This window comes from Coregonus lavaretus, assembly GCF_964263955.1.
Source record: "Coregonus lavaretus genome assembly, chromosome: 16".
NCBI lineage: Eukaryota > Metazoa > Chordata > Actinopteri > Salmoniformes > Salmonidae > Coregonus > Coregonus lavaretus.
This window is the reverse complement of record NC_140003.1, coordinates 27,961,971-27,987,024: the sequence shown is the minus strand read 5'-3', so window position 1 is coordinate 27,987,024 and position 25,054 is coordinate 27,961,971. Positions and strand designations below refer to the sequence as shown.

Genomic DNA, 25,054 nt, shown 5'->3' with positions numbered 1-25,054 from the left:
TAGATCCACCTGGCAAACCTGAGGTAATGGATGTGACAAAGAGCACAGTTTCACTTGTTTGGACTCGTCCCCAAAATGATGGAGGTAGCAAGCTCATCGGATACTATGTGGAGTATATGAAGATTGGTCAAGAAGTAGAGAAATGGGTTCGCTGCAATGCCAACTGCCAGAACGTCAAGACAGAAGACTATGTTGTAGCTGGCCTGGAGGAGGGAGCCCAGTATCGCTTCAGAGTTTTCGCCAAGTCAGCGATCAACATCAGCTTGCCTTCTGAGATCTCAGACGCCATCCCAGTGTTTGCAGAGAATGGTAGGCCACTGCTTCTTCAGAACATTGACAAAACGAAGTTGTTTTTGTTTTTATTTTAGATTTTAGTGTGTAATGACTAAATGCCATTTTTTTATCCCTAAATTATTAAAGATAATTGTGGATTGCATGGCCAACACAGACCTTTTACTTTATGTGATGTGTCTCTTGTTTCTTCAGTTCCCCCCAGGGTCGAGCTGGGAGTGGACATGAAGAACATGATCATAGTGAAGGCTGGAGAAAATGTCTCCTTTGATGCTGTAGTGTTTGGAAAACCACTGCCTAAGGTTACATGGAAGAGAAATGGTGTTCCGTTGAAACTGGTGGAGGGGATGAAGATGACACAGAAGAGACATACACACATTCTGGAATTGTTTTCTGTCGCAAGGAAGGAGTCTGGAGAGTACACTATTCTAGCGGAAAATCCCAATGGGGCTAAATACGCCAATATTAAGCTCAAGGTTCTAGGTATGCAAAATTACAATAACTCTTAATTTGTCTTATTATTGTGCACACATTCAAAACTGATGTTGTAGCTTCATGATACATATTTTTTATTTTTGTCTTTTTATATACTCAAACTCTTTAACAGCTTGAGATATGTTAGTGTAATTTATATGAATGTGTTTGTGAGGGTCTGCAAGAGAATACAGAATACAATATTAATATATTCAGAATCAATTGTCGATGTGTAAAACAATCTATGTGTTCTCTTTAGACAAACCTGGCCCACCAGCTGGAGTGAAGATCACCAAGGTGTTTGCGGACCGTATTAAGATGAGGTGGGAGCCACCTGTTGCAGATGGAGGCTCTGAAATCACCAACTACATCATTGACAAACGTGAGACCAGCAGAGCGAACTGGGCTCTGGTCACCTCCAATATCAATGGTCAACTGACCGATTGCGCAGTAGAGAAACTGATGCAGAACCATGAATACCAGTTCAGGGTCAGTGCTGAGAACCAGTATGGTATTGGGGACCCCATCCTCACCGACCCTGTCATGGTCAAGAATCCATATGGTAATATTTCAAGCTTGTACATAATTTTATATATATCATATTTTAGCTTGAATATAAATTGCTTACACATTTTCACTTTGCTTGAGTCGGAAACACAGTGGAACTTCTTCTGCTTGCGCAAAATTTAAGTGATTTCTCCTTCTTTCTCTCTCGTTCTCTTTCTCTCTCTCATTTGCAGATGTTCCTGGTCCTAGCGAGCCACCAGTTATTACCAACATTACAGCCAATTCTATGACTGTCAGCTGGAAGGCGCCTGCTGATGATGGTAAAGCTACCATTCTGGGTTACATGGTTGAGAAACGTGAAGCATCAGAGCTCAACTGGGCTAAAGTCAACCGTAAACCAGTGATTGACAGGAGCATCAAAGCTGCCCAGCTCTCAGAGGGATCTGAGTATGAGTTCAGAGTTATTGCCATGAACAAAGCTGGATTTGGCAAACCAAGTGATGCATCCAATGCTGCCCTTGCCGTGGATCCTGTTTGTAAGTATTACAGCCACATTTGCTCACTTAAATCATAAAGGATTGCATGTCCCCACACTTCTCGGTAACATTGTCTTATGTTCTTCCTTCAGATCCACCTGCACCACCTGCCTTCCCTAAAGTCGTTGACTCAACACACAGCACCATTAGCTTGTCTTGGTCCAAGCCTGCTTACGATGGTGGTTGTGAGATCTTCGGCTACCTTGTCGAGTGCAAGAGAGCTGATGCAGAACACTGGACGAAGTGCAATGTGCCCAAGAAGCTGCAAGAAACCAAGTTCCTGGTTACTGGTCTCGTTGATAAAACAGAATATGTGTTCCGTGTCTTTGCCGTGAACAAGATCGGATACAGCGAACCAAGTGAAGTTCCTGGGAAACACGAGGCGAAAGACATCCTGAGTACGTCAACATTATCAAAATACTCTCAAGTCTGTGCAAAACAATTACTAATCTAAGTAACCCACCAATTTGGAAATAAACATGTAATACAGTACTATCTATTCAACCAAAATACATCCATACCTCTATCTTGTCTGACTCTCTACTACTTTCTATTTTAACTTGTAGTTGCCGCTGATGCTGAGCTGGATGCAGACCTTCGCAAGGCACTGGTCCTGAGAGCCGGAGTCACAATGAGACTGTATGTGCCACTGATAGGACGTCCCCCACCCAAGGTGGTGTGGACCAAGGTCAATGCCAACCTCAAAGAACGAGCAGGAGTCATGATCAAAACGAGCGAATGGGATACCCTTATGTACATTGAGGATATCAACAGATATGATGCTGGCAAATACGTTTTGTCGATTGAAAACGACAGTGGAAAAAAGTCTTACACTATCGTCGTGAAGGTCCTAGGTAGGCTAGGATTCTTGTCTGAAAAGAATATCATTTTTTGTAACATAATTTGACCAAATGTGGTTTTATCTACTAAACCATAATGTCATAAAGTAATATAACAAATCATAAATTTTTTCTATAGATACTCCTGGTCCACCACTGAATCTGATTGTGAAGGAAACATCTCTGAACCATGCATCCATCGGCTGGGATCCTCCTCTGATTGATGGAGGAAGCCCAGTGAAGAGCTACATTGTTGAGAAGCGTCTTGCAGAGAGAAAGGCATGGACCTGTGTCATAGCTGAATGCCCCAAATCTACTTTCAGGATTACTAACTTGGAAGCTGGACAGGCCTACTGTTTCAGAGTCTTGGCTGAAAATAACTATGGTATCGGAGAAGGTTGTGAGACTGCCGGAGTTGTAAGAGCTTCAGGTAGGTTTTGTTGGCTGTGATCATGTGTTTTTTATACTATTAGATGTTAAATGTAATTTATTAGTTGGATTTTTAATTATCAAATGACCTTGTTACCTGATTTCAGAACTACCTGGAGCAGTTATGGATTTCAAGGCACTGTCAATCACTAAAGATTCCATTCATATTGGCTGGAAGAAACCAATCAGTGATGGTGGAAGTCACATCAGCGCCTATCTTCTGGAGCTCCAGGAAGGTGAAGAGAAGTATAAGGAGCTAGTGAAAGGAAAGGTCATGTCACACATGATGGTTGAACTTGAAGAAGGAAAGGAGTACTCTTACAGAGTGAAAGCAATCAATGAGTCTGGAGAGGGTCCACCTTCCGAGCTCACTGTGATCGCTAAAGATCAAATCGGTAAGTCCAGTAGTCCAGTGTTAATTAGCTAGGCTATCAAACCACTCAGAAAATATACCGGAGATTAAATGCATGGCCATTTTAGAAACGTATATCTATTGGTAATCTTCAAGTTTTCTTCAAATGTTTCTAATTGTCCTAGCATAAATGTGTTATATTTTAGCATTTCATTTACTTAATTTGTCTGCACTTGTATTAATAATATTATCTGTTTCATAGATTAATAAGTATTGTGTTCCTACCTTGCAGTTGCACCTGACTGTGACCTGAGTGGCATCCCAGATCTGTGCTATGTTGCCAAGGAGGGAAGCACAGTCCGTATCAACATCCCTATTGTTGGCAAACCAGCTCCGTCAGCCATCTGGAAGAAGGGACATGTTTCTCTGGGAGACAGTGGAAGAATGTCAGTTGAATCTACACCAACTTTGACAACGTTGCTCATCCGTGATTGCCAGAGAGGTGATGCAGAAAATTACACAATCCTGCTAAGAAACGCAGCAGGAGTCAAAGAAGCAAAGATGCAGATTAGGGTGGTTGGAAAACCAGGAATCCCAACAGGACCTTTCAAGTTTGATGAAATCACTGCCGATGGAATCACTCTGGAGTGGGGTCCACCAAAAGATGATGGTGGCACTGAAATATCCAACTACATTCTGGAGAAGCGGCAATCAACAGCCAACAAGTGGGCTACAGTGGCCTCCGCTATCCAGAAGAATACCATGAGAGTTACCAGGCTCCATGATGGTACCGAATACATCTTCAGAGTGTTTGCAGAAAACAAATATGGAGTTGGAGAATGCCTCAAATCTGACCCAGTGGTGGCTCAGCATCCATTCAGTGAGTTCTCGTCATATTGAAAATATAAAGTAAAATGTTTGAAAGAAAGAGTTTTTAGGACTTCAGAAATATGTATAGTTTGATGACAATTGACAATAGTTTGATGATTGATTGACAGATGTAATATATGGCAATAATTTCACTAAACTCAAAACATTCTTGTTTCACCAGATGTGCCTGACGCACCTGCACCACCAGAGATCGTGAGCATTCGCCATGAGTCAGCCATTTTGAATTGGACTGATCCTAAAGAAAATGGAGGCTCACCAATCACTGGTAATGATGAAAACACTATTTTTAGTAATGCATAGACTTTCCATGGACTGTAAGGAAAATGGACATTGAAAATTAACTATTCCTGATATTACTGTGGAAAGCATTTGCTGAATGGTAAATAATAATGTATTGTTATTATTATTATCTCTGCAGGCTATCATATTGAATACAAAGAGAGGAACAGCTTGATGTGGAAGAGAGCCACTAAGACCCCTATTAGAGTGAAGGACTGCAGAGTGACTGGACTGATTGAAGGCCTGGAGTATGAATTTAGAGTCATGGCAATGAATGCGGCTGGTTTAGGAAGGCCAAGCAGGGCAACAGAACCAGTCATCGCCCTTGATCCAATTGGTAGGTTTTGTTTAATTCTCTTTCTCTTTCTGTCCTATTGATATCATAAGAATTCTGTCAACATGTACTCTAATCTTGATAACTTACTGGCTTTTTTGTTCCTCCACAGATCCTCCTGGTAAGCCTGATGTCATCAATGTAACCAGAAGCACTGTAACACTTATGTGGACTGCACCCAAGTACGATGGTGGACACAAACTGACTGGCTACCTGGTTGAGAAACTGGAACTGCCAGGAAAGACCTGGATGAAAGCAAATCATATCAATGTCCAAGGCCTTGCGTTTACTGTGCCAGACCTGATAGAAGGCAGCAGCATGGAATTCAGAATCAGAGCTAAGAATGCAGCTGGTGCAATCAGTGTTCCTTCAGAGCAAACTGATACACTTATCTGCAAAGATGAGTATGGTAAGTAAAAAAAAAAGAAGAAAAAGGTTTTTACTTCAAGACAAAGTCGATAGAATACATACTAAACTAAGACATGGACAGTAGCCTAATTTCTCTTCCTCATTTGTTCACAGAACCACCAAGCATCACTATAGATCCAGACATGAAGGAAGGTGTCTCTGTCAGAGCTGGGGACACCATTGTAGTATCTGCTTCCAAGATCCTTGGCAAACCTCCACCTACAGCTGTGTGGTCCAAGGCAGGAAGAGAATTCAAGACCTCAGATATTGTCCAGATCACAAGCACTCCAACCTCTTCAACGTTGTCTATTAAATATGCAAGCAGGAAGAACACTGGAGAGTACACAATTACAGCCAGTAATCCTTTCGGTATCAGAGAAGAACATGTTAAGGTCAAGGTTCTTGATATCCCTGGACCTCCAGGCCCCATTGAAGCCAGCAGTGTGTCAGCTGAGAAGTGCACATTGACATGGTTGCCACCAGAAGAAGATGGCGGCTGCTCAATCAAATCCTACACACTGGAGAAGAGAGAAACAAGCCGTCTTCTGTGGACCAAACTTGCTGAAAATATATTTGATTGCAGATTTGTTGCAAACAAGCTGAACAAGGGCAATGAGTACATCTTCCGTGTGTCTGCAGTGAACCAGTATGGCACTGGTGATGGGACACAATCTGGCCCAGTCAAAATGGTTGACAGCTTTGGTAAGTTGCTTGAATATTCAGAATATTCTATTGACAGTACTGTAGTCTTCTCCACATCATTGTTCATGTATTCTGCTCCTCTTTTTCTCTAGGCCCACCAGGCCCACCTGGAGTCCCAGAGATTGACAATGTCAGCAGAAACGCTGTCACCATTTTCTGGAAGAGGCCAGTTAAAGATGGTGGAAGTGATATTAGAGGCTATCAGGTTGAGAGGAAAGAGAGAAGAGGAATGAGATGGGTGAGAGCATCGAAGAAAACGGTCTCTGACCTACGTTACAAAGTACAAGGACTGACGGAAGGTGTTCAGTATGAATTCAGAGTAACAGCAGAGAACAAAGCTGGCTTTGGGGAACCCAGTGAACCATCTGCCCACGTGATGACAAAGGATATTGTATGTAAGTAAACACAAAGGGTATTTTTCAAAACAAATAATTTATTCCATGCCGTCATTGTAAATAAGAAGTTGTTCTTAATTGACCAGCCTGGTACATAATAAAGGTTATATACAATTAAAATATAATGGCTTATTTATGAAAGTTATTATGAAGTGCAAACCAATAGATCTAATAATACCAGGTGATAACATGTCTTGATATAAGTCTTCTCTTTCTTCTTTTCAGATCCACCAGGACCTCCTTCCAACCCAAGAATTACTGACACCACCAAGACAACAGCCACATTCAACTGGGGTAGACCCCACTATGATGGCGGCCTGGATGTAGCAGGATACATTGTTGAGCACAAGAAGGAAGGACATGACGATTGGGTCACAGACGTCACAAGATTGAGAATTACAGAATATGTTGTGTCAGACCTGAAGGCTGGTGGGAAATACTATTTCAGAGTCCGAGCTATGAATACAGAGGGAGTTGGTGAACCAGCAGAGGTTGAAGAAATTGTCGAACTTGAGGACCGTGAGACACTTCCCGACTATGAGCTTGATGCTGAGTATAGAAGAACCCTTGTTGTCAGGGTCCGTGGATCCATTCGTATCTTCGTGCCAATTAAAGGACGTCCAGTTCCTGAAGTAACGTGGTTGAAAGATGACGCCATTCTTGGTAAAGGTGGCCGTGAACACATTGATACTACGGAGTCGTATACTCTCCTGGTTATCCCTGACTGCACAAGATATGATGCTGGAAAATACATGCTATCATTAGAGAATGTTGCTGGTAAGAGAGATGGATTTGTTAACGTCAGAGTATTGGATTCACCAGGACCACCTGTGAACTTGATACCACGTGAAATCACCAAAACAAGTATCACTATGCAGTGGGAAATCCCCATTATTGATGGTGGATCAAAGATCATTAACTACGTCATTGAGAAGCGAGAGGCCACAAGAAAGGCTTACACAGTAATCACTACAACCTGGCAGAAATGCTCCTTCAAGTTTGACAACTTGGATGAAGGCTCTGAATATTACTTCAGAGTATCTGCTGAAAATGAACTGGGCGTCGGCGAGCCAGCAGAGACACCTGAGACAATTAGAGCATCCCAAGCACCCACTGCCCCTGAAAATCTGTATGTCACTGATGTATCAGCGGACACCGCAAGCCTTGCATGGACGAAGCCAAAACATGATGGCGGCAGTAGGATTACTGGATACGTTATTGAAGCACAGAAGAAGGACACCGAGACATGGACCCATGTGACAACTGTAAAGGCTCTTGACTACACAGCCACAGATCTCATTGAAAATATGGAGTATGTGTTCCGCATCATGGCAGTGAACAGCTCTGGCAGAAGTGATCCACGTGAAAGCAGACCTGCTATCATTAGAGAACAAACAACAGCACCTGCATTTGACCTACGTGAAGTCTACCAGTCCTTGGTCATTGCTAAGGCTGGTGATAATGTGAAGGTTGAAATTCCTGTTCTGGGTCGTCCCAGACCAGCAGTTTCATGGAAGAGGGGTGAGGACACACTTAAACAGACGCAGAGAATCAATACTGATACTACTGCAACCTCAACTACTCTCCACATCAATGAGATCAAAAGGAGCGATGGTGGTCAATATTCGATGACTGGCAAGAATATACTTGGAACAACGACAGAGACAATTACTGTTGAAGTCCACGATATTCCAGGACCTCCTACTGGACCAATTAAGCTTGAAGAAGTTTCCTGTGACTACATTCTCTTGTCATGGGAAGGTCCAGAGAATGATGGCGGTGTACCCATTAACAATTACATTGTTGAAGCTAGAGAAACAACAGGCACATCATGGGTTGAATTAGCAGCAACGGTTATCCGTACAACATTCAAAGCTGCTCGTCTCACAACAGGAATCACGTATCAGTTCCGTGTTAAAGCCCAGAACAGGTACGGCATTGGACCCTGTATAGTCTCAGAACAAGTGGTTGCTGCTTATCCATTCGATGTGCCAGGACAACCAGGCATTCCTGAAATTGTCCACTTCAACAAGGATTCTATGACTATTAGCTGGGATGAACCAGCTTCCGATGGTGGAAGCCCCATTTTGGGATATCACATTGAAAGGAAAGAGAAGAACAGTATCCTGTGGCAGAAGATCAGCAAAGCACTTGTAGTAGGGAACATGTTCAAATCAACAGGCTTGGTGGACGGAATCGCATATGAGTACCGTGTTATTGCTGAAAACATGGCTGGTTTGAGCAGGGCAAGCAAGCATTCTGAGACTACCTTTGCTCTGGATCCAGTGGACCCACCTGGCCAACCAATGGCATTGAATGTAACCAGACATGAGGTGACTCTTCAGTGGACAAGACCTGAAGGTGATGGAGGATTCTCAATAACTGGGTACCAAGTAGAAAAAAGAGAACTTCCAGATGGACGCTGGCTCAAGGCCAACTATAGCAACGTCCTTGAGACAACATTCACTGTTAGCGGTCTCACAGAGGATGCTACTTATGAGTTCCATGTTATGGCAAGAAACTCAGCTGGTGCTCTCAGTAAGCCATCTCTACCATCAGAAGAAATCACTTGCAGAGATGACGTTGAAGAGCCCAAACTTGAAGTTGATACAATCTATAATAGTACTGTGGTTGTGAAAGCTGGAGATGTCTTCCAACTTGCTGCCAGCGTAACAGGCAGACCAATACCAACACTGGTATGGACCAAAGATGGGAAGGAACTTGAAGATACGGCCAAGTTGGAAATCAAACTCTATGACTTTTCTACAACCTTAGTCAACAAAGATTCTCTAAGAAGGTGCGGTGGTACATTCACTTTAACTGCCAGCAATCCTGGTGGTTTTGCAAAGCATACCTTCAATGTTAAGGTTCTTGATAGACCTGGACCTCCAGATGGTCCACTTGCTGTTACAGACGTCACTGCTGAGAAATGTATCCTCTCATGGCTGCCACCATCACATGATGGCGGTGCAAAGATTCTGCACTACATCATTGAGAAACGTGAAACAAGTAGACTTGCTTGGACAAATGTAGCAACAGACTTACAAGTGAACCGGTTTAAGGTTACCAAGTTGTTGAAGGGTAACGAGTATATCTTCAGAGTTATGGCTGTTAACATGTATGGAACTGGAGAGCCCCTTGAATCCGACCCAATGGTTTCTACAAATCCATATGTGTCAGCTGATGCTCCATCAACACCTGAGGTGACGACCATCACAAAGAACACCATGGTTGTTTGCTGGGAACGCCCTGATCACGACGGTGGAAGCGACATCTTCAACTATGTTGTTGAAAGGAGAGACAAAACCGGTCTTCGCTGGGTTAAATGCAACAAGAGGACTGTAACTGACCTGAGGTTCAAAGTATCCGGGCTCACACCAGGGCATGAATATGAATTCAGAATAATTGCAGAAAACAATGCTGGTTTAGGTACACCAAGTCCTTCCAGTGAATTCTACAAGGCAGTAGACACAATCTTCCAACCTGGACCACCTGGAAATCAAAGAGTCTTGGACACAACCAAGTCATCCATTACAGTTGCCTGGAACAAACCTGTATATGATGGTGGTTCTGATATCATTGGATACGTTGTGGAGACCTGTCTACCTGAGGAAGATGAATGGACAATTCGTACCCCTAAGAAGGGATTAGTTGGTACATCATTTACCATCACTAACCTGGTAGAAAACCAAGATTATAAAATCAACATTTGTGCAATTAACTGTGAAGGGGTTGGAGAGCCAGCACAAGTGCCTGGCACACCAATTGCAGAGGACAGGCTGCTTCCTCCTGAAATTGACCTTGGTGCAGAGCTTCGTAAGGTTGTCTGCATTAGAGCTTGCGGCACATTGAGACTCTTTGTACCTATTAAAGGAAGACCAGCTCCTGATGTCAAGTGGTCCAGAGAAAATGGAGAGCCTGTTACGAGAGCAACTATTGACACCACATCATCATTTACTGCTCTTATGGTTGAAAATGTTGACAGATTTGACAGTGGAAAGTACATGTTGACATTGGAAAACGCCTCAGGAAGCAAAACTGCATATGTGAATGTCAGAGTGCTGGACACACCTGGAGCACCACAAAGCCTCATCATCAGGGAGGTCACCAGAGACTCAGTATCACTCATGTGGGATGCACCCCTTATTGATGGTGGCTCCAGAATTAGAAACTACGTTGTGGAGAAACGTGAATCAACAAGAAAAGCTTACTCCACAGTGTGTGCTCAATGTGTTAAATCTAGCTGGAAGATTGGTGGCCTGGAGGAAGGAAACACATATTTCTTCAGAATTCTGGCTGAGAATGAATTTGGCATTGGACTTCCAATAGAGACTCCTGAGGCAGTCAGAGTATCCGAGAAACCACTTCCACCAGGCAAAGTAACTCTCGTTGATGTCACAGGCACCAGCGTCTCTCTGTCTTGGGAAAAACCAGATCACGATGGAGGAAGCAGAATCTCAGGATATATTGTCGAGATGCAGGGCAAAGACAGTGAAACTTGGACCCAGTGTGCCGTTGCAAAAATCACACAGGTTGTTGTTCTTGGACTGACACAGGGTGAAGAATATATGTTCCGTGTGTCAGCACATAATGAAAAAGGAACCAGTGATCCTCGTCTACTCAGTGTACCTGTGGTAGCCAAAGATCTTGTTATTGCGCCAGTATTCAAGCTGCTGTTCACCACATTCAGTGTATTGGCAGGAGACGATCTCAAGATAGATTTACCATATGCTGCTCGCCCCAAAGCAGTTGTGACCTGGCTCAAGGATGGTGTTGCACTAAAAGAAACAACCAGAGTCAATGCTGATGCCACTGATACACATTTGCATCTTGTGGTCAAGGAAGCCAGTAGGGAGGATGTAGGCAAGTACACCATCAAACTTGTAAACACAGCTGGTGAATCAACAGTGGACATTGCAGTTGTTGTTCTTGATAAGCCTGGTCCTCCAACTGGCCCAATCACTGTTGATGAAGTCACTTCTGACAGTGTGGTACTGTCCTGGAACCCACCTACATATGTGGGTGGTTGTGCCATTAACAACTATGTAGTAGAAAAGAGGGAAACTACCTCCACAAACTGGCAGATTGTGTCTGCAACAGTTGCAAGAACCACAATTAAAGCAGCTCGGTTGAAGACTGGGTATGAATATCAGTTCAGGATCGCTGCTGAGAACAGATATGGAAAGAGTCCAGTACTTATATCAGAAAATATTGTTGCTCAATATCCATTCGATCTCCCAAGTGCTCCAGGGACCCCAATTGTACAATCATCTACAAAGGACAGCATGGTTATCGTATGGGAGAAGCCTGGTAGTGATGGCGGGAGCAAGATTTTGGGATATCACCTTGATAGTAAGGAGAGAAACAGCCTCCTCTGGGTAAAACAAAACAAACAGCTGATCCCAGACTTGAGGTTCAAGCTCAGTGGTCTTGATGAAGGTATCGAATATGAGTACAGAGTTTATGCTGAAAATATTGTTGGTGTTGGCAAAGCAAGCAAATTGTCAGAAATCCGTGTAGCAAGAGACCCCTGTGACAGTCCAGGCAAGCCTGAAGCTGTCATTGTCACAAGAGGAGCTGTCACTCTCCAATGGACTAAGCCAGAATTAGATGGAGGTAGCAAAATCACTGGCTACGTTGTGGAGAAGAAAGAGCTGCCTGAAGGGCGCTGGATGAAGGCCAGTTTCGCCAATGTCATTGAGACCCAATTTATAGTGACTGGCTTAGTTGAAGACCAGTGCTATGAGTTCCGTGTCATTGCAAGAAATGCAGCAGGTGTTTACAGTCTTCCATCTGAGAGCACTGGGTCTATTACAGCAAAGGATGAAGTTGATCCTCCCAAAATAGAGATGGATTCAAAGTACTCTTCAACAGTTGTTCTGATGGCAGGTGAATCGTTCAACCTTTGTGCAGATATTTTCGGCAAACCTGTGCCCTCAGTCCATTGGATGAAAAACAACGTAGAAATAAAGGATGCTGCACGCCTTGAGATAAAGAACACCGCTTTTAAAGCATCGTTGAGTGTTAAGGAGGCAATCCGTGTTGATGGAGGCCAATATATCCTACTTTTGAAAAATGTAGGTGGAGAGAAGTCAGTTAACATCAATGTCAAAGTGTTAGACAGACCTGGTCCACCAGGAGGCCCAATTTCTATCTATGGAGTCACAAGTGAAAAGGCTTGTATTGCCTGGAGACCACCAGCACAAGACGGAGGTAGTGATGTTTCTCATTACATCGTTGAGAAGAGAGAAACTAGCAGATTGGTTTGGACTCTGGTTGAACCTAAAGTGCAGACTCTAAATCTGAAGATCATAAAACTTGTTCCTGGAAATGAGTATGTCTTCCGAGTGATTCCTGTGAACAAATACGGAATTGGCGAACCTCTTGAATCTGAGCCAATGATTTCCAGAAATCAATTTGTGACACCTGATCCACCAACCGATGTGGAAGTCTCTACCATCACAAAAGATTCAATGGTGGTAACCTGGGAAAGACCTGAAAACGATGGTGGCAATGCCATTTCTGGATTTGTTATTGAGAAGCGTGATAAAGAAGGTGTGCGCTGGACTAGATGCAATAAGCGTACAGTGAGTGAGCTGCGCTTCAGAGTAGCAGGTCTTCTTGAGAACCGCAGTTATGAGTTCCGAGTTTCATCTGAGAATGCTGCTGGAGTTGGTAAACCAAGTGAACCAACTATTTACTACAAGGCATTGGATGCTATCTTCACATCAGGTCCACCAAATAATCCCAAAGTGACTGACACAACAAGAACATCTGTGTCCTTGTCATGGGGCAAACCTATCTATGATGGTGGCTGTGAGATTCAAGGATACTTAGTGGAGGCCTGTGAAGGAGCATCTGATGAATGGACAATGTGCACTCCACCTGCTGGAATCACAAACACTAAATGTACAGTTCGAAAACTACTAGAGAAGCATGAGTATAAATTCAGAGTCTGTGCCATAAACAAGGTTGGTGTTGGTGAGCATGCAGATGTCCCTGGATCAGTTATTTTAGAGGAGAAATTGGAAGCACCAGATCTTGAGCTTGACGCTGACATGAGGAAGATGATTAATGTCAGAGCTGGAAGCACTCTTAGGTTGTTCATTCCTGTTAGGGGACGGCCGGCTCCTGAACTGAAATGGGGAAAGGCTGATGGAGAACTCAAGGAGACGGCACAGATTGACAATACAAGCAGTTATGCCTCACTTCTGATTGAAAATGTTGACAGATTTGACACTGGCAAGTACACTGTTACTGCAGAGAATTCCAGTGGAATTAAATCTGTCTTCATCAGTGTCAGAGTACTTGATTCACCTAGTATGCCTGCAAATTTCGCTATCAAGGAGATAACAAAGAACTCAGTCACCCTTACTTGGGAGCCACCTATTTTGGATGGTGGGTCTAAAATTAAGCAATATCATGTTGAGAAACGAGAAAGCACTAGGAAAGTGTATTCCCCTGTCACAACCTGTCATAAGATGTCATGGAAGATTGAACCACTTGTGGAGGGAAGTATCTATTTCTTCAGAGTTCTTGCTGAAAACGAGTGGGGCATTGGCTTACCTGCAGAGACCCCTGAACCCGTCAAGATTTCAGAGGTACCTCAACCTCCCGGTAAAGTTACAGTACTGGACGTGACACGGAACAGTGTCTCTCTTAAGTGGGAGAAACCAGGTCATGATGGAGGCAGCAGAATAAGCCATTATGAGATTGAAATGCAAGCCAAAGATAGTGACAAATGGACACTATGTGCTCAATGTAAATACCTTGAAACTACTGTCACTAGCTTAGCCCAAGGAGAGGAGTATCAATTCAGAGTAATTGCTGTTAATAGCAAAGGAAAGAGTGACTCTAGACTTCTGGCCAATCCAGTAGTAGCAAAGGACCTTGTCATTGCACCTGACATAAGACCTAAATTAACACAGTACAGTGTACAGGTTGGCTATGATCTGAAGATTGAAGTTCCCATTGCTGGACATCCTAAACCAGTCATTACATGGACAAAGGATGGTGCTGCCCTGAAACAGACCACAAGAGTTAATGTTGTCGACAGTGCACGCAATACACATCTAACCATCAAAGAAGCAACAAAAGACGATGGTGGATTGTATAGTATTAATATTACCAACAGTCTTGGCTCCAAAGATGCCACCATTGAAGTAATCACACTAGATAAACCTGGCCCACCAACAGGCCCAATCAAGATGGATGACATCAGTGCTGAAAGTATCACACTTTCCTGGGAACCACCTGCATACACTGGTGGCTGCCCAATTTCAAATTACGTTGTCCAGAAAAGAGATACAACCACAACTAACTGGGTTGTAGTCTCTGCCACTGTGGCAAGAAATACCCTGAAAGTGGCAAATCTAAAAACAGGTGCAGAATACCAATTCAGGATTTGTGCTGAAAACAGATATGGCAAAAGTTATGCTATTGATTCTGAACCTGTCCTTGCCCAGTATCCTTTCAAGGAGCCAGGACCACCAGGAACACCTTACATATCTTCATACACTAAGGATTACATGGTTGTGGAATGGCACAAACCCATTTCAGATGGAGGCAGTGCCATTTTCGGCTATCACATTGAGAGAAAGGAAAAGAACAGTATCCTTTGGACAAAGATCAATAAATCCCTCATCCAAGACTGTAGATTTAAATCTACTCCTTTGGAGGAAGGTATTGAGTATGAGTTTAGAGTGTCTGCTGAGAATATCGTTGGCATTGGCGCATGCAGCAAACTCTCTGAGGGATATGTGGCACGTGACCCATGTGATCCTCCTGGCACCCCAGACGCTATCATTGTAACCAGGCACTCTGTGAAACTGAAGTGGACAAGACCACAGTATGATGGTGGCAGTCTGATCACAGGCTATGTGGTGGAGAAACGCGATCTCCCAGAGGGAAGGTGGATGAAGGCAAGTTTCACAAATGTCATTGAAACTGTATTCACAGTTCTAGGTCTAACTGAGGATTGCAAATATGACTTCAGAGTCATAGCTAGGAATGCAGCTGGATCTATCAGCAAGCCCTCTCAGAGCACCGGATCCATCACAGCAAAGGATGAAGTTGATCCACCAAAATGTGAAGTTGACTCAGTGTACAGCCAGGTTGTTATCATCAATGCTGGGGAAACATTTACACTTGAGGCGGCTGTACAAGGAAAGCCAATTCCAACAGCTCAATGGTTCAAGAGTGAAGCATTAGTGGAGAACTCAGCAAGGGCTGAGATTATGAACTCAGATTTCCAAGCAAAGCTTGTTGTCAAAGATGCTATCAGAGTGGATGGAGGACAATATACTTTGCTTCTAACTAATGTTGCTGGAGATAAAACTGTAACGTTCAATGTGAGAGTACTGGACAGACCTGGGCCCTCTCAGGGACCCCTCACTGTTAGCAATGTCACATGCGAGAAATGCTCACTGTCCTGGCTTCCTCCAAGAGCTGACGGTGGCAGCAGTATTTCCCACTACGTCATTCAAAAGAGAGAAACTAGCCGTCTTGCATGGACTGTGGTTGCTAGTGATTGTGGAGCTACAATGTTCAAAGTCACAAAGCTTCTGCAGGGAAATGAGTACATCTTCCGTGTAATGGCTGTCAACAAATTTGGTACTGGTGAACCTCTTGAATCAGCCCCAGTTATAATGAGAAATCAATTTGTTACTCCTGGACCACCTCAAGAATTGGAAATAGCCAATATTGCAAGGGATTCCATGACTGTGTGCTGGACTCGCCCAGAGGTTGATGGTGGAAGTGAGATTGCTGGTTACATTGTTGAGAAGAGAGATAGAGCTGGAATCAGATGGACAAAATGCAACAAACGCAGAGTCACAGACCTTCGCTTCAGAGTGACAGGCCTGACAGAGGATCATGAATATGAATTCAGATTATCTGCTGAGAATGCTGCAGGAGTCGGCCAACCAACTGAACCAACTCCTTACACCAAAGCCTGTGATCCAACCTTTGAACCTGGCGCTCCCACTAATGCACATGTGGTTGATACTAGCAAGAACTCCATTACACTCGCATGGAGTAGACCCATTTATGACGGTGGTGTCAATATCCAGGGATATGCTGTGGAGATCTGCAAAGCTGATGAGGAGGAATGGACCTTATGCACTCCACCAACAGGAGTGAATGCCACTACCTTCAAAATCAACAAACTTATCGAGCATCAAGAATATAAGGTGCAGGTATGTGCCATCAATAAATTGGGTGTTGGTGAACCTGCTGAGATTTTAGGAACTGTAAAACCGGTGGATGCAATGTTCGCCCCAGAGATTGAGCTGGATTCAGAGCTAAGGAAAGGAGTTGTCGTGCGTGCTGGAGGATCCATGAGGATCAATATTCCATTCAAAGGACGTCCTACTCCAGAAATAAGCTGGTCCAAGGATGAGGGTGACTTGACTAACAAAGTTCAAATTGAGAAAGGTGCCGATTTTACTCAACTGTCAGTAGACATCTGTGACAGAAATGATGCTGGAAAGTACACTCTGACCCTGGAAAACAGCAGCGGTTCCAAGTCCGCGTTTGTGTCCGTCAAAGTACTTGATACACCAGGAGCACCCATAAATTTCACAGTGAAAGATATTAAGAAAAACTCTGTCAACCTTGTTTGGGAGCCCCCACTCATTGACGGAGGCGCGAGGGTCAAGCATTACTTTGTTGAGAAGCGTGAATCCACCAGGAAAGCTTATTCCAACATTTCAAACAAGTGTACAAGGAACAGTTTCCATGTGGGAGATCTCATTGAGGGGGTTATTTATTACTTCAGAGTTATGGCTGAGAATGAATATGGTGTAGGCCTGGCAGCAGAAACAGCAGAGCCTGTGAAGACATCAGAAGTCCCTCTGCCTGTAGGAAAGATCACATTGACTGAGGTGACTAAGACAACCGCCTCAATGGCATGGGAAAAACCAGACCATGACGGTGGAAGTAGGATAATGGGATACTACATAGAAATGCTGCCTGCGGGATCAGAGGAATGGATCCTATCCACAACCACAAAAACATGTGAGGGAACTGTAGAAGGCCTAACCGCAGGTCAAGAATACCAGTTCAGAGTTTCAGCCTTTAATGACAAAGGAAAGAGTGACACAAGGGTATTAGCTGCCCCTGTCACAGCTAAAGATCTGACTATTGAACCTAGTTTCGTAATGACATTCAACACCTTTAGTGTCCAACATGGTGAAAATCTGAAGATAGAAATACCAGTGAGAGGACGCCCATTACCAAAAGTGGTATGGACAAAGGATGGACAGGCAATTAAAGAGACAACCAGGTTGAATGTTTCAAGAACAGCATCATCAACAATCCTTGCTATAAAAGAGACAACCAGAGCGGATTCTGGCAAGTACAAAATCACAGCTACCAACAGTATAGGAGAAAAAGTTGCAGAAATCGGAGTGATCATCCTCGATAAACCTGGCCCAGTCACAGGGCCTATAAAGATTGAGGAAGTGAGTTCCAATTATGTCAACCTCGCATGGGAACCACCTGCGTACACAGGAGGTTGTCAAATAAATAATTACATTGTGGAAAAGCGTGACACAACAACCGTAGCATGGCAGTGTGTGTCTGCAACCGTTGCAAGAACAACTATCAAAGTTACCAAGCTGAAAACCGGTACTGAATACCAGTTTAGAGTGTTTGCAGAAAACAGATATGGAAAGAGTCCGTCATTGGACTCAGCAGCTGTTGTTGTGCAATATCCTTTCAGTGAACCTTTTGCACCTGGTACGCCATTTGTGTCATCAGTGACAAAGGACCACATGGTTGTTGAATGGAAAGTACCAACCAGTGATGGAGGCAGTCCAATCCTTGGTTACCACCTTGAACGCAAAGAGAAGAACAGCATTCTCTGGACGAAGTTGAACAAACTGCTCATTCCTGACTGTCGATTCAAAACAAATGAACTTGAAGAGGGCATTGAGTATGAATTCAAGGTCTTCGCTGAGAACATTGCTGGCTTGAGTCCACCTAGCAAGATTTCTGACGTTTGTGTCGCCAGAGACCCATGTGATCCACCTGGTACCCCTGAGGCTATTGATATTACCAGGAACCACGTTACACTGTCATGGAAAAGGCCCCATTATGATGGTGGTAGCCTGATCACAGGCTATGTTGTTGAAAGGAAGAAGCTTCCCGATGGCCGTTGGATGAAGGCTAGCTTCACAAATGTAATTGAGACTCAATTCACAATCTCAGGTCTGACTGAAGAGTGTGAGTATGAGTTTCGAGTAATTGCAAGGAACGCATCTGGTATTTTCAGTGCTCCCTCTGAAAGCACTGGAGCAATTACTGCTAAAGATGAAATTGAAGCACCAACAGCATCAATGGATCCCAAGTTTAAGGACTGTATTGTCATCCATGCTGGTGAAACATTTGTTATTGATGCTGATATTTTGGGAAAACCACTCCCTGAAATCACATGGTTGAAAGATGGAAAAGAAATCGACCAAACTACCCCAAGAATGGAGATCAAAACAACCATTCAACGCACTATTCTAACAGTCAAGGAATGTATCAGAGTAGATGGTGGACACTTTGTCCTGAGTCTTAGCAATGTTGGTGGAACAAAATCTATTCCCGTCAACGTGAAAGTTCTTGATAGACCTGGTCCACCCGAAGGTCCAATGAAGATAACTGGCGTGACTTCAGAGAAAGCCTATCTTCACTGGAGTCATCCATTACATGATGGCGGTGCCAGCTGTTCTCATTATATAATTGAAAAGAGGGAAACCAGCAGATTGTCATGGACTGTAGTCGAACCCAGAATCCAAGCTGTCAGCTACAAAGTGACTAAACTCTTGCCTGGCAATGAGTACATCTTCAGAGTTACGGCAGTAAATAAGTTTGGCATTGGTGAACCTCTTGAATCAGACCCAGTTATTGCACGTAATCCTTTTGTGACACCAAGCGCTCCCTCAACACCTGAAGCAAGTGCTATTACAAGGGACTCAATGGTCCTTACATGGGAACGTCCAGAAGATAATGGTGGCTCAGATATTGATGGCTATGTCCTGGAGAAACGAGATAAAGAGGGCATTAGATGGACAAAATGTAACAAGAAAAGACTTAATGACATCAGGTTCAGATGCACCGGACTCACCGAGGGACATTCCTATGAGTTCAGAGTGTCTGCTGAAAATGCTGCTGGTGTGGGAGTGCCAAGTGCACCAACAGAATACATCAAAGCCTGTGATATCACATATCCACCTGGTCCTCCTAACAACCCTAAGGTGACAGACCACTCAAGCACAACTGTGTCACTCTCATGGACAAGACCCATCTATGACGGTGGAGCAGCCATCAAAGGATATGTGGTTGAGATGAGAGAAGAAGGAGATGAAGAATGGATAACCTGTACACCGCCAACTGGTGTACAAGCAACACACTTTACTGTGAAAAAACTGAGGGAAAATGCTGAATACTATTTCCGCATCTGTGCAATTAACATTGAAGGAGTTGGTGAGCATGTTGATGTTCCAGGGTCTGTAGTTGCATCTGAAAGACTTGAGGCCCCTGAGATTGAACTTGATTCAGACCTTAGGAAAATGGTCCAAGTACGGGCAAGTGCAACACTGCGTTTGTTTGTGACAATCAAAGGAAAACCTGAACCTGAAGTAAAGTGGTCCAAGATGGACGGCCCTCTTACTGAGCGTGCACAAATTGAGGTCACAAGCTCCTACACAATGCTTGTCATCGACAATGTCAACAGATTTGACACTGGCAAGTATGTGTTGACCCTTGAGAACCATAGTGGTCAAAAATCGGCATTCATTAATGTCAGAGTGTTGGACTCACCAAGTGCCCCTGAGAACTTTGAAGTCAAGGACATTAAGAGAGATTCTGTATCACTATCCTGGGAGCCTCCGATGATTGACGGTGGAGCTAAGGTCACCCATTACATTGTGGAAAAGAGAGATAATACAAGACTGGCATTTACAAGTGTTTCAAATAACTGTGTAAGAAATTCCATGAAGATTGATGACCTTAAGGAGGGTGGAATTTACTATTTCCGCGTCAAAGCTGTCAATGAGCTTGGTGTGGGTTTGCCAGCAGAAACAACAGAACCAATCAAGGTATCCGAAGCCCCCTTGCCTCCTGGCAAAGTTACGGTTGTAGATGTTTCTCGCGACAGTGTGAGTCTCGCATGGGAAAAGCCTGATCATGATGGTGGTAGTAAAATCACAAGCTACACAGTAGAAATGCAAACCAAGGGCGATGAGAAATGGACTGTATGCACTGAGATTAAAGCATTGGAAGCAACTATTGGTGGACTCACAACTGGAGAGGAATATTCATTTAGGATTACTGCTGTCAATGACAAAGGCAAGAGCGAACCTAAGCCACTGGCAGACCCTGTCGTAGTAAAGGACATTACAATCGAACCTATCATCGATCTGATGTTCAACACATACAGTGTCAAGGCAGGAGATGATCTGAAGATTGATGTTCCATTCAGAGGCAGACCTGAACCTGAGGTTGCATGGAAAAAAGATGGAGCTGTATTGAAGCAGACAACCAGGGTGAATGTTCTAACAGCTAAGAATTCATCAAAAATTACTATCAAAGACGCAACCAAGGAGGACTTTGGGAAGTATGAGATCACTTTAACCAACGCAGTTGGCAAGAAATCAGCGACTATAGCTGTTATCATCTTGGATAAACCTGGCCCACCAGGTGCAATCAAGGTAGATGAAGTGAGTGCTGACAATATTTCACTGTCTTGGGACGCCCCACTCTACGATGGAGGATGTCAAATCAACAACTATGTTGTGCAGAAGAGAGATACTACCACTACAACATGGCAGATTGTTTCAGCCACAGTCGCCAGAACATCAATTAAAGTTCCCCGCTTGACACAAGGCACTGAATATCAGTTCCGTATTGCAGCTGAAAATCGCTACGGCAAGAGCCATGCTGTGGACTCCGCTCCAATTGTTGCACAGTACCCCTTCGAGACACCTGGCCTTCCCACTTCTCTCCATGTTGCCCATGCTACTAAGTCCGGCATTTTGGTTGCATGGGGTAAACCAGCCAGTGACGGTGGAAGTCCAATCATTGGTTATCACCTGGAAATGAAAGACCATAGCAGTATTCTCTGGACAAAGATCAACAGAGGTCTCATTGCTGAAACAGAATTCAAAGTGATTGGCATTGAGGAAGGCTTGCTGTATGAGTTCCGTGTTTATGCTCAGAATATTGCTGGAATTGGACCTTGCACCAAAGCCTCTGAGCCTGTAGCTGCAAGAGATCCTTGTGATCCACCTGTTAACCTTGAGGTCATTGACATCACAAGAACTTCAGTTTCCATTACTTGGCACGCGCCAGAGAATGACGGTGGAGCTAAGGTGACTGGCTACATTGTTGAACGCAGGGAGATTCCAGATGGCCGTTGGCTGAAGTGCAATTTTGCCAGTCTCCAGGACACATACTTTGACATTACAGGCCTTACAGAGGATGTACAATATGACTTCCGTGTTATTGCAAAGAATGCAGCTGGATTACTCAGTGAGCCATCACTGGGCACAGGTGCCATCACAGTCAAGGATGAGGTGGATACACCTCGCATTGAGTTGGAAGACAGGTTTAGGCAATTAGTAGTTGTCAAAGCTGGAGATATTTTGAGAATCGATGCAGATATTTCTGGACGCCCACGTCCAGTCATTGCATGGACAAAGGATGGTAAAGAAATTGATGCCAAGGCAAGAGTGGAGATTACTTCAACACACAGCACCACCACATTAATAGTCAGAGACACTATCAGAAGGGACACTGGCCAGTACATTGTAACTCTACAGAACGTTGCTGGCACAAGGTCCTTGGCTGTAAACTGTAAGGTCCTTGACCGCCCTGGACCATCCTCTGGACCGTTGGCGGTCACTGGTCTGACAGCAGAGAAGTGCACTTTGACCTGGGGACCACCTCAAGAAAATGGTGGCGCAGAAATCATGCACTACATTGTTGAGAAACGTGAAACCAGCCGTCTCGCCTGGACTTTAGTATATGGAGATATGAAAGCTACAACATGCAAAGTCACCAAACTGCTTAAAGGAAATGAATACATCTTCAGAGTAAGGGGAGTGAACAAATATGGAGACGGTGAAGCCCTGGAGAGTGAGCCCACCAGAGCCAAGAATGCATACACTGTCCCTGCAGCACCAACAGATGTTCAAATCACGAGTATCACAAGTGATGCAATGACAATCTGCTGGGAAAGACCAGAATCCGATGGAGGAAGCAGCATCTATGGCTATGTTATTGAGAAACGAGAGAAAATTGGATTGCGCTGGGTACGAGTGAACAAAAAGCCTGTGTATGACCTCAGGGTCAAGGCATCCAATCTCCGTGAGGGAGCTGAATATGAGTACAGAGTCTATGCAGAAAATGCTGCAGGCTTGAGTCTCCCAAGTATTCCTACCGAACTAACAAAGGCGGAGGATCCCCAATTCCTGCCATCTCCACCATCTAAACCTAAAGTTATTGACTCCACCAAGACTACTGTTACTCTTTCATGGAACAAGCCATTGTTTGATGGTGGTGCTCCTGTGACAGGATACTGTGTTGAATATAGGAGGACAGATGAATACGATGATGACTGGTGTGTCGGTGTTTCAAACACAAAGAACACTGAATTCACCATTGTTGGATTAACTTCTGGGGCAGAATATCTATTTGTTGTCAAATCAATCAACAAGATTGGTCTCAGTGAGCCAAGCCCCCCTACGGATCCACAGGTGGCTAAGGAGAGAGAAGAGGTACCAGTATTTGATATCAGCAATGAGATGCGAAAGACACTCATTGTAAAGGACGGTAGTTCATTCACCCTAACTGTGCCATTCAGGGGCAAGCCCGTTCCGAATGTTATGTGGACCAAGGCTGCTGTTGACCTGAGGGTGAGGGCCAGTATTGATACCACTGATACCTTCACATCTATCACAGTGGAACAAGCAACAAGAGATGACTCTGGGAAATATACTGTGACTCTCCAAAACATAGCTGGAAAAGTTGCATGTACATTAAATGTCAGGGTTCTGGACTCTCCTGGCCCACCATCTCATGTTGGGTTCAAGGATGTTACAAAGAGCTCTGCAACAGTTACATGGGATACCCCAGATAATGAAGGTGGCGCTGCGGTAAAGAACTACCTTGTTGATATTCGTGAGGCAAGCAAAAAGGGATGGACCAGACTCACAGATGCCTGCCATCGTCTGACCTACAAAGTAACAGACCTGGTGGAGGGAGGAGTGTACTACTTTAGAGTCACAGGTGAAAATGAATATGGAGTTGGTGTATCAGCTGAGACCAAAGATGGAGCAAAGATTACAGGTATACTAGAATTTAAAATAGAAAACAACATTTAAGTTGAAGATTTTTTTTATTATATGGTGTTATAAAAATCTCCACGTTTCTTCTTGATTTCAGAAAAACCCAGCCCACCAGCATCACTTGGAGTGACCGATATCACCAAGGAAAGTGTTTCACTTGCTTGGGGCAAGCCCGAGCAAGACGGAGGTAGCAGAATCACCAGTTACCAAATCGATGCTCTTGAGAAGGGTCAGGATAAATGGGTGAAAGTTGGTGTCACCAAGTTCACCCACATTGAGGTCTATGGCCTGACGCAAAATGCTGAATACTTCTTCAGAGTTCGTGCTGAAAACCACGCTGGATTCAGTGATGCTAAAGACATGATTCTGCCTGTAACAGTTAAAGACCAGCATGGTGAGTTTTTCCCAAGTCCTACATTTTATTTTCACAAATGAGTAAGGGTAGAGAATTGCTGAGCATAATCCAAGATAGTACTACATTATGTGTGTAAAGCTGGTTAAAAAATATATTCTTACATGTAGAGTGTTTCATTTTGATTTGATATCTTCAATTGATAATAATTATTCCATATTCTTTCAACAGAACCTCCTGAGATCAACATGAAGAAGTTCCCCCACAATACAGTCTATGTCAGAGCAGGATCAAACCTGAAATGCGAGATCCCACTTACTGGCAGACCTATGCCAAAGGTTTCTCTTTCAAAGGACGATGTTGCACTGAAGTCAACTATGAGATTCAACTCTGAAGTAACTCCTGAATACCTCATCATTACTCTTCGTGAGAGCATTGCTATTGATTCAGGAAGGTATGACATCTGTGCCTCCAACACAAGTGGAACCACTAAGTCTTTTGTTAACATTGTGGTCCTGGATAGACCAAGCGCCCCAGTTGGTCCTGTTGAAATGACTGACGTGACAGAGGACAGTGTGAGTCTGAAGTGGTCTCCTCCTCGTTATGACGGTGGAAGCACCATTTCAAATTACATCATCCTCAAACGTGAAACAACCAACGCCAACTGGACTGAGGTCTCTTCGGCCATCGCAAGATGCACCATGAAAATCATGAAGCTTACAACAGGACTGGAGTACCAGTTCAGAATCAGGGCTGAGAATCGCTACGGTATCAGTGAGCACATTGACTCTCCAACCGTCAGAGTAGATCTGCCCTACAGTGAGTTTTATACCACTCTATTAATTAATGTTTTCTGTTTGTACTTTATATATACATCTGCATATGTAAAAAATACGGAATGTACTAAATATTATTTTCTTTCATTTTAG

At 43.9% G+C, this 25,054-nt stretch overlaps 1 protein-coding gene across 1 annotated transcript in view; it reads left to right on the top strand.

Annotated features, from left to right (window-relative positions):
- The window catches only part of LOC311143997 (titin-like), a gene marked incomplete at both ends in the record, with an annotated part of 179,483 nt that overhangs the window by 124,233 nt on the left and 30,196 nt on the right, over positions 1-25,054 (top strand). Inside the window, 17 exons of the mRNA XM_084179909.1 lie at positions 4-309; positions 487-774; positions 1,025-1,327; positions 1,506-1,808; positions 1,901-2,206; positions 2,375-2,662; positions 2,787-3,077; positions 3,184-3,471; positions 3,721-4,308; positions 4,480-4,584; positions 4,738-4,935; positions 5,045-5,341; positions 5,455-6,042; positions 6,135-6,437; positions 6,663-23,774; positions 23,871-24,167; positions 24,357-24,944. Coding sequence (XP_084036035.1) covers positions 4-309; positions 487-774; positions 1,025-1,327; positions 1,506-1,808; positions 1,901-2,206; positions 2,375-2,662; positions 2,787-3,077; positions 3,184-3,471; positions 3,721-4,308; positions 4,480-4,584; positions 4,738-4,935; positions 5,045-5,341; positions 5,455-6,042; positions 6,135-6,437; positions 6,663-23,774; positions 23,871-24,167; positions 24,357-24,944 — 22,449 coding nt within the window. The remainder of the gene's footprint in view (positions 1-3; positions 310-486; positions 775-1,024; positions 1,328-1,505; positions 1,809-1,900; positions 2,207-2,374; positions 2,663-2,786; positions 3,078-3,183; positions 3,472-3,720; positions 4,309-4,479; positions 4,585-4,737; positions 4,936-5,044; positions 5,342-5,454; positions 6,043-6,134; positions 6,438-6,662; positions 23,775-23,870; positions 24,168-24,356; positions 24,945-25,054) is intronic.